The 11,069-nt window shown below is 31.6% G+C and overlaps 1 protein-coding gene across 1 annotated transcript in view; it reads right to left on the reverse strand.

Moving 5' to 3' along the window:
- Nucleotides 1–5,401, reverse strand: part of LOC118646123 — a 5,976-nt gene extending 575 nt beyond the window's left edge. Inside the window, exons 1-2 of the mRNA XM_036288426.1 lie at nucleotides 4,309–5,401; nucleotides 10–993 (exon numbers count right to left, since the gene is read on the reverse strand). Coding sequence (XP_036144319.1) covers nucleotides 10–993; nucleotides 4,309–4,385 — 1,061 coding nt within the window. The 5' untranslated portion in view covers nucleotides 4,386–5,401. The remainder of the gene's footprint in view (nucleotides 1–9; nucleotides 994–4,308) is intronic.
- Nucleotides 5,402–11,069: the final 5,668 nt, after the last annotated feature.

Genomic DNA, 11,069 nt, shown 5'->3' on the forward strand with positions numbered 1-11,069 from the left:
GGTATGCACGCGTAGCCATTTATTACGTCGTTTCTTTCAACAGCGAGTTGCCTTTCAAGTTCGCCTGCCTTTTTCATGTTTTCAAAGGCTGTTTTTTCAAATTCTTCGAGAACTACTTCTCGATTTTTTATATATGTTTTTTGAGACATACACGGCACATTTGCAGCTGCAAACATTTCTTCCATTTGGGCATAACCAATTCCAGTAGTAATGGTTCCAGCTGTAATAGCAGTGTTAATGTCCATAGTTTTTTCATCTTTTGGATGTGACCAAAAGTTTGCCTCGTAATGACACATATTACATTTGTAAAAGAACTGCGTTCTAAATCCACAATGACGAGTATTTACGAGCTTCCAGTCTTTAAATTGGCACTCAATTCCTCGCGCGTGATTATCAAATGTTCGGTGCAGTTCTTCATGAAAAAAAGATATATTTATAATGCCATCTTCTTTAGGCTCATACTGCTGGATACGTTCAGTATCTACAAGGCCTGTTTTTTCAATGACAAGAGTATCATCTTCAGACTCATGCTGTAGGATATGCTCAGTGTCTACAAGACCTGTTTTTTTGATGACAAGAGTATCATCTTCAGACTCATGCTGTAGGATATGCTCAGTGTCTACAAGACCTGTTTTTTCGATGACAAAAGTATCATCTTTAGGCTCATGCTGTAAGATACGATCAGTATCTACAAGGCCTGTTTTTTCGATGACAAGAGTATCATCTTTAGGCTCATGCTGTAAGATACGATCAGTATCTACAAGGCTTGTTTTTTCTATGACAAGGTTATTGTCTTTACATTTTTGTACATTTTTGCACTCACCTTTAATTATTGATATTGGCTGTAAGCACAGTGTATCTCCAGTACTGAACGTCGAATCCATCGAGTCGGGCAGTAATTGCATGGAATCCTGACAACTGACAGATTCGTCGTTAGTATCGTTAGATACCGTTGTACTTTGTTCAGCCGCCAATGCTTTTAACATCTGCCTCCTGTAAAAAATAATTTTGTTTAAACATATTTCACACTTATAAAAAATGTTAATTAACAATCTCAAAATAATTTTACGTAATGTTAGTTTACACAGTTTTTTGCTTATTGTATTATTATAACGTTATGAATAATACTCTAAAAGATAATACAACAGTGAAAGATAATACAAGTAGACCTTTACTTATTTTCAAATTTGCTTAAAAAAGAACAGTGAAAATAGGCATTAAAAATTAGCTACATATGTTATTCATAAGAATTCTAAATAAAACTACACTTCTATCATTTAATGTTTTTGTACTAGTCAGCTCACGATTTACGCCTCTGGCATTTTCTTACAACTAACCAGCTCACGATTTACGCCTCTGGCATTTTCTTACAACTAGCCAGCTCACGATTTACGCCTCTGGCATTTTCTTACAACTAACCAGCTCACGATTTACGCCTCTGGCATTTTCTTACAACTAACCAGCTCACGATTTACGCCTCTGGCATTTCCTTAAAACTAACCAGCTCACGATTTACGCCTCTGGCATTTTCTTAAAACTAGCCAGCTCACGATAAACGCCTCTGGCATTTTCTTACATCTAGCCAGCTCACGATAAACGCCTCTGGCATTTCCTTACAACTAACCAGCTCACGATTTACGCCTCTGGTACTAATAACTACAATTAAAAAATGTCTATTTTCACTGTTTTTTTTAAGCAAATTTGAAAATAAGCAAAGGTCTACTTGTATTATCTTTCACTGTTGTATTATCTTTCAGAATATTATTCGTAACGTTACAAATATTTTACAAATATTATGGAATATTACGTACAGTAAACATTAAATGTTATTAACTATTATTTGGTTTTTTAATAATATTTTTGATTAAAAGTCTTTTATAATTGTAACAAACATTATACATTAAGAAAAAAATTTACTAAAAAATAAACAATATTTATTTATTTTCATAAATCATGTATTTGCATGCAATAAACTAAAACTAGATTTCAATAAATTTTGTAACAAGAAGTCAGATAGCACAGAAACTTCAAAAAGAATTCAATTATATTTCACCAATTATAAATTCTTTTTGAAATACAAAAGGAATTATTTTTATAAAAAAGATCTCAAAAAGAATTCATAATTGCTGACATAATTGATGACATACAATTGAGTTCTTTTTGAACTCTCTGTGCCATGTGAAAAATTATTTCTTAATTTTAATTCTTCAGTTTATTATAATAAAAAAATAATATATTTTAAACATTATTTATGTAAATTAAGTAAATCCAATTTTAATAAATACATTTACTAAATTTAAGAAAATTTTGTTATTAACGTACTAATAATATCCAACTAATATTGTACTTATTATATATTTAAATAAAGTCAATTTGTTTATAAAAACGCTTTTATACCTCCGTCATCTCAATAGAACGACACAGAAAATGAACATAAACATAAGTGCTTGAGCTAAATGTTGACTTGTTCAAGTTTATAGAGTAGAGGCATTGAAAGGCCTTTACTCTTGCAATGTAAGTTTTAATACAGATGGACATCACACTTTGTAATATATCATTTCACCAATTTTTTTGTAAACATTTTCAACCTTTAAGAGCTCTTTTTTAAAATAACTTTTTTATGATGTTTCATAAAGCTGTATTTTGTTATCATCTTATACAAAATCCATAACATTGTTACAACAAATTTATAATGCACCTTTTGCACCTTTAAATTTCAATAAGATGTGTAATGACTCAATAATTATGTATTAGATTTTCTTTTTGTTAAAATTATGTACGCTAGTTAATTACAATCTAATATTAAAACATACTTTACAACTTTTGTCTGTTTAATTAACAGACATATTATAAAACATTCATATTTATCCTAAAAAGCAAAGATAGTGATGTAAAATGTTATGACCTTCACACAGAATATTAGATAAAATACTGGTACACAATGATTGGAGCAATAAGGAGTTTCTTATAGCACTTTTGTTCCATTGAACTTGGACAAGCATTCAGATCTAGCATTTATCCTTTTTTTATTTATTTGCTGTTTCGCTCTATTGAGACAACGAAAATGTGAAAACGCTTCTATTTATCGGCCAACTTTTAAACAAACCTGTTATAAAAAGAATCATATTAATATAAAATTATAAAATTTTGAGATACATATCGAGATACCACAGAGAGTTCAAAAAAACTCAATTGTACGTCACCAATTATGTCACCAATAATGAATTTATTTGAGATCTTTTTTATAAAAATAATTCTTTTTACATCTCAAAAAAAATTCATAATTGGTGATATATAATTGAGTTCTTTTTGAATCCCTATCTGGGTATACAAATAGGTACACACACACAAAACTGTTTATAAGTTCGGAAAAGTCTGCAATTTCTTGTTTTTCATAAAACAATAAATAAAAACCATTTGTCTATTACTTTTTAAATTCAACTTCAAAAGATATTTATTTTTTGTGTACTGTTTACTATAATTTTTTTAAATAATTTTCATAAGAATATTTGTTTCTGTAGTCAAGATCTGTAGAGAAAGAATCAAGATCGCAAAAATTCTTGCAAGGCGTTATAAACACTTTTATATGTGTGTAATAAATATAAATGGATGTAATATATTCACTACCAGCGTTACACATGTAACTTTAATGTCTGATGTGAGAGAGAGAGAGAGAGAGAGAGAGAGAGAGAGAGAGAGAAAGAGAGAGAAAGAGAGAGAGAAAGAGAGAGAAAGAGAGAGAAAGAGAGAGAGAGAGAAAGAGAGAGAGAGAGAGAGAGAGAGAGAGAGAGAGAGAGAGAGAGAGAGAGAGAGAGAGAGAGAGAGAGAGAGAGAAAGAGACTGATATTTTATAATTATAAATATTATTTTTTATAACTTCTAAGAATGAAATGTACAGATTATAGTATGAAAAATTCTTACACAGTCCAATCCATAAGTTTCTGAACTAAAGTTCTAAAAAAGAAATAAACAATCAAAAGACCAGCTAAAGAAGTTTTCTGCAAAAATGTCCTAAAGAGGTTGGAAACACGTGCTCACTAATATATTGCTTCGGGAGAAGTTTATTTGAGTAAATAACCAATAAAACTGCTGTTGTTTATTTGTTTTAATGGTTTTAGTCCTGGAATTTATGAGCTGGATTGTGTATGTTGAATATTAAGTCATAACCTTCTCAATTAATTATTTCCATAATTATATCGTAAAATATTGGAAAAAGCAGTAAAATATTAAGGAAGATTTTAAGATGTGTGGTAGTGAATAAGTTACATATCATTTATATCATGAAACAAGATAATTGAAATTACTAACCTTTTAAACCATCCTTTCTTTTTACAATATCTGTGATGAGAAAGAGGCAATTTTTTACTAAAATATTTTTGGCCCATTGTGTGGACTCAAAATACACTATATATATATATTTATAAAACACTACACTGCACTAAATAACACTACACTGTAAGTATACTGTCGCGATAAACGCTGTCACCGACGCGACTAAACACGTCTCGGCCGGTCTCGCAGCGTATTGTGATAGCGCGCGCATTGCGTTACGGTCCGCGGTTCGCGCAGCTCATTATGGTCTACTCATAGTCAAATCTTATTTACAATTATTTTTAGTTCTGTTTTAAGATATCATCAATATTATTCAATATCAATATAATTAATAACAGAGTCATATTAATAGTATCGACATTACTTGAGAAAAATAAGACTTGACTATAAATTCCAGCCTATATCAGTGTATAGCACACTGTTTACTTTATTGTATGTCTGTACTACTGCAATTATACGACGTGATTATAAAGATATAATGCATCGTAATTAGTTAAAGTAGATGCTCTAAACGCTTATTAAAATATGGATGCATGCATCTTAGCAAACATATAAGTCGAAAATATTTTAAATATCTTTACAAACATATAAGTCGAATAATTCTTTCTTGGATTAATTATTTTTAAGTTAATAAGTTAAATTTTATGTTTTAAAAATAACTAGTTAAATTTAAAAATCAAAGACGTAGAATGGATCGAGATGAACATAAAAGTCCAATATTATCTTGAGTTACGTCTTGGATTAGGTCCACCAATAATCGAGGTATTAATTTTTTAAATTATGCGAATGAGAGCGCACCGAGGGAAGAGCTTGATCTGCTCGAATCTTAACACGGAAGAAAAAATCTATCGTGAATGTACGATAAGCTTTTATTAATTTACTGTTCACAATTACGATAGAAATTACTTAGATTATTTAGCAGATTCCATACGTTTATCTCGATTATTGGTGGACCTAACCCAAGACAATATTGAACTTTATGTTCATCTTGATCTTTTCTATTTCTTTGTTAGCATTGACCCTCATGTTTAGAGACACTCATATAATAAAATTTTCTAAATATATTTCATAAATATATAATAGGTTTTCTGTAAATATAAATATATTCCGGAATATATACAAATATAGACAATTTTTTTATTTTTTACACTTAACTTTTTTAAAAAGCAATGCAAGAATTATTATTTAAATTACATAGTTATTACCTTTTCAGTATAACTATTATTTTTGTATATCAAATAAATTTTACAAAAAAAGACTAGTATAAGCATGTCAGACATACTTTATATATTTATATATATTTTTATATAAAAATGTTTTTCCTTGTCCAAACTCAGCTCGCGAGTCAAATGCACTTTTATCTCTCCATCGTCGCTGTCTCACAAGGGGACCTTACGGGTCATGGATCACCGATTTTTTTTATACTTATAGGATTTGAAGATCAGTACCCGGACTTCAATTTCCTAAAGCAGTACGATGCGCTTCTCAAAAATACTCGAGAAAATCGATTTTGAAGATTTCCGATATCTGTAAGTACAGAAAATTTTAACCTATTGTCAGAGCCGATCGTAGCCGAGCGCACAGAGCTCTAGTTTCGTAAGCGCGGAGTCGCTGGCTCGATTCTCGCTCTAGCCTCAATTTTTTTTTCATAAGTTAATAAAGTTTTTTTTTAATCCTATATCTTAACATTTATCAAATTGAAATGCTAATTAATTATTAAATATTTATTCGTTATTTTTTAAATAAAAATTAAATTGGCTCATGTAATACTGACGAGTAATGTCAAATGTATTTATTATTAATATATTTTATAATATATTTTATTTATATATTTTATAACATACATGAATTAATAACTCATAAAAGTTAAACAACCATTTTTATAAATATTATTTTTGTTTTTTATATTTTTGTATTTACTCGTAATCTTTTAAAAAGTATTTCATTTTCTTTATGTTTTCCATTTTTTGTACCAAATTTTAATTTATTATAAATATTCGCATTTTCAATCAAGTAGTAATTAAAAATAAAAAGATGTTAATTTTTATTTAAAAAATAACGAATAAATATTTAATAATTAGCATTTCAATTTGATAAATGTTAAGATATAGGATTAAAAAAAAAACTTTAAACTTATGAAAAAAAAATTGAGGCCAGAGCGAGAGTCGAACCAGCGACTCCACGCTTACGAAACTAGAGCTCTGTGCGCTCGGCTACGATCGGCTCTGACAATAGGTTAAAATTTTCTGTACTTACAGATATCAGAAATCTTCAAAATCGATTTTCTCGAGTATTTTTGAGAAGCGCATCGTACTGCTTTAGGAAATTGAAGTCCGGGTACTGATCTTTAAATCCTATAAGTATAAAAAAATCGGTGATCCATGACCCGTAAGGTCCCCTTGTCAGTAGCGTGAGACAAAAAAGGATAATGACAAAAGTATAGACGTTTCGTCTATCCTTTTTTGTTTATTCTCTGTCTAACTCTAGCGAGACGGCACGCGGCGGAGAAGCAGTGGTTTTAGATTTAGTTCGCTAGCATCTCGGGTACTCTCGGAGCACTTCGGGTGCTCTCGGAGCACCGAGTCGACCGCGTTCATGCCTCGGGTGTCGGACCGGCTTGGCCGTTCTCACCGCGCCTGTCGCTACTCACAATCAGATATTAGAGAAAGACATTCGTTTGGTTTTTTTCTCCAAGGGTGCCACGAAAGCGTGCGTTCAGCGGCCACCACGTTGATGCTTGACGAAAGGCACCTATGCCCCCCCCCCCTCTCGTCCCCCGCTCATCACAAACATCGCGGACGTCAAGCAGATTATTCATCGATTGATATCAATCATCGATATCATTTAATCATATTATTTATTATTATTTATTTAATTTTGTAGTATTAATGTAATTTATTGTCTTTTTTAAATAATAATAAAATTAATTTCAATAAAAATATAAATCAAATAATTTGTAATAATTTATTAAATACACAAATAAAAAAGAGCTGACAAGTTAGTAAAAGATTAATGAAAAAAATATAAATTAGGCTTTCACGCCACCCATGAGATGCTACTAATAGCGCATTGACCTTTGCCAGTAGTCCTATTGTACCACATTTAATTTATTGAAATTTTTAACACATCTATTTATAGATGTGAAGTCTAGCTTACCAGATAAGTTTTTAATTAGTTTAAAGTTTTATTTAAAAATTTCACAATAAACATTATATAGATAAAATGTATTGTATTAATTGTAATGCATATATATATATATATATATATATATATATATATATATACAATATAAATAATAATAAAAGAATAGAAAAATAAATTTAAAACATTTTTTAACATTGTTATTGTATATTATTAGAAGTGGAAGGTTGATGAATTTTTTTTTTAATCTTTTGCTAACTTATTAGCTTTTTTTATTTGTGTATTTAATAAAATATTACAAATTTTTATTATTTGATTAATATTTTTATTGAAATTAATTTTATTATAATTTAAAAAAGACAATAAATTACATTAATACTAAAAAATTAAATAACAAATAATAATAAATAATACGATTAATGATATCGATGATTGATATCAATTAATCTGCTTGACGCCCGCGACGCTTGAGATAAGTGGGGGGAGAAGGAGCATAGGTGCCTTTCGTCAAGTATCAACGTGCTGGCCGCGAACGCACATTTTCGTGGCAGCCTTGAAGAAAAAGAGACGGATATCTTTCTCTTGTTAATATCCGAGTAGCGACAGAAAATAAGAACAGAAGTAGTATATATTATTTATGGATAATAAAAATATAGAACATAACACATAATACAATATATAAATAATATATAAAAATTATAGCACCAATGACTTATTTATTATGTATCGTCTGTTTTAATTTTTTTTTAATTGGTGCTGAAAATGTGTATATATGCAGATTTTTAATACTGGCAATTTTTGTAATCTATATTTCCTATGTGTTACGCAAAAAATTTCCAAAAATCTACAGTGGCTCTAATTGGAATTATTCATTCCTTGTCGCGCTCCGTATCGTCGTCATTCTTTATCATCCTCTCGTACACTGGTAGCAGCGCCGCCGCGCCGTCGCTGTCGCTGTCAATCTCTCGTACACCGGTAGCGGAGTCGGAAATACATATATACACATATAACATGTGGTTTGAGAGCATATATCTTGTCATATGCTCGTATCCTTGCATCGCAGGCGATACCGAAATGTGGGCATTGAAGAAAAATTCTTACATTGCCTGGATTCGAATCAGAGTCAATCTGATCTTTTTGATGACGAACGGAGCGCTTTACCACCTGAGCCACTGTAGCTTACGACTTGTCCTGCTTTAATTTAGATATCTGCTACTACCATAGGCTGTGTTCGGAAACGTCACGAGTGCTCTTGGATATTCTATCTTGGATATCATTCTATCTTGATATCATTCTATCATTCTATCTTGTATTAATATTACATAATAATGTAAAAATACATAATAGAATAGATGCATAATGTAAAATTCATGTTTCACTTACGGCCTTTTGTGGTCTTTAGTATTTTATTATTTTTTAGATATAATCAAAAATAAAATATATGACCTTTATTCAAATATTGACATGTATACATTTTTTATTTATTAGTTGAAAAAAAGTTAAAAATTATTAAGTGCAAGGAATTAATTAATATACAAATAACAAATTTTTCTTCATTTATTTTACAACTAACCGGTTTGATAATTTAGAAATTATTAGTTACATTACAATAAATATAAACAAATATAAAATTATATAACTAATAAAAATAATAATAAATTTATGAGATGTAATAGTGATATATTTTTATTAAAATTTTAGTTTTAATGGTTTTTCATTGTGTTATTACATTGTACGGAAAAATTGTTAATAATAAATCGTAATTTATTCGATGTGTGAGCTAATTGATATAATCGAGTGATTTGGGCTAAGGTCCACTTGATGCTATAAACATTTCAAAGCATTTTTTGATTGACCAATTTGTAAAATTCTTTGTTCCGATTGGTTAATAAAATATTACGAAGCGTTTGCAGTGTCCGCAAAGCGGCCCGCAGCCTTTGTAAACAGACGAACAGAGAACGAGCGCACGAAAAGAAATAGAGCATGAGCGCTCCGCGATCTCGTTTAATTTTGACAAACTAAAGATGCACACATTCAAACGTACAGTCATGATATGGTATATACGTCATGGTATATACGTATGTGTCTTTCGTTTGTCAAAATTAGCGAGACTTCCACTAGAGAATAGATATTAGTAGGAATAAAGAGGGGATTCTAATTACAGAGCTCCGAGGTAGGAGCGGGTTGCGGGAGATACTTGTGGGCGCAGGGAGGATGCGGACCGGGAGATCTCGCCACACGCCGAGATAAGTGGAAGGGGAGATCGCGTGTCACAGGCACGTTTCGGGGTCCGCGACCGTCCCCGAGAAACAGCTGAACGGGAGAGGGAGAATCGCGCTCCGGGGCCGGCGCCCGCCGCCGCCGCACCCCGCCGCTGTCCGCTTCAGCCAAGATGTTCGCTCTCTCCCTTTATTGCGAATCTGTCTCTCTCGCTTGTACTCGATGTCTCCGCTCAGCTATTTCTCGAAACGTGCCTGCAAAACGCGGTTCTCCCTTCCACTCATTTTGGCGTGTCGCGAGATTCCCCAATCCGCATGCCCCCCCCCCCCCCTCGACCGCGTCTACGAAAGTACGAATATCTCAGGCAACCCGCTCGGGGAATCTCCCCCTCCCCCTTCGTAGTTAAAATACCCGCTTTATTCCTACTGATATTTATTTTCCTCTCATCAGCTGTTCATAGAAATATAACTAAATATTGTTACGTCTAATGTAGCACGTAATTAATAGAATATTTTGTCGCTAATTAATGAATTGCTCACATTAATTAATTTCTTCTCATAACAAAAATCATATAGAAACATATATATGTTAATATTTAATTAAATAACAGTCATAAATTGTATTGTTTATAATATGTAAAAATAATACTAAAAGCTATAAAAAGCCGTAAATTAAACACGAATATTATTATATATATATATATATATATATATATATATATATATTTTACATACATAATATTTATTTACATAACATTATGTAAGTATATTATTTAATATAGCCAAAAATGTATATCTATACGTCATAAATAAAATATTAATACCTATAGTAAGTTTACATAGGTAGACACATGTGAGAGAAATGTCAAATTTAAAGCAAAAGAAGCTACCAACTACAGTGGCTCAGGTCGTAAGGCGCTCCGCTCATCATCGGAAGGATCAGATTGACTCTGGTTCGAACCCAAGCACTGCTGAGTGCTACGTATTCGGCAATTTTCCCTTTGCCAAAATGGCAATAATTCCCCATTGCCGTGCATGAAAGGACGGCAACAGCGATAACGATGGCGATAATGCCGCTACTGGCATACAAAACGATGACAATATAGTGACGGCGCCGCTACCAGTGTATGAAAGGACGATAATAAGAGCAATGAGGAGCAAAGAAAGCTTACCTAGAGCCACTGTAGATTTTTTTTATGCTACGTAACATACAGGTTGCGTTCGGGAAGACGCTATTAGCGCTATCAGCATCAGTTTATCCTTGTTCTACTTTTAATGAGTAATGAAGATGGACTGATGCTGGTAGCGCTAATAGCGTCTCCCCGAACGCACCCACAATGTAACACATAAAATATGAAAAAAAATATTGTGCGATGT

This window comes from Monomorium pharaonis, chromosome 6 (genome assembly GCF_013373865.1).
Source record: "Monomorium pharaonis isolate MP-MQ-018 chromosome 6, ASM1337386v2, whole genome shotgun sequence".
In the NCBI taxonomy this organism is placed as follows: domain Eukaryota; kingdom Metazoa; phylum Arthropoda; class Insecta; order Hymenoptera; family Formicidae; genus Monomorium; species Monomorium pharaonis.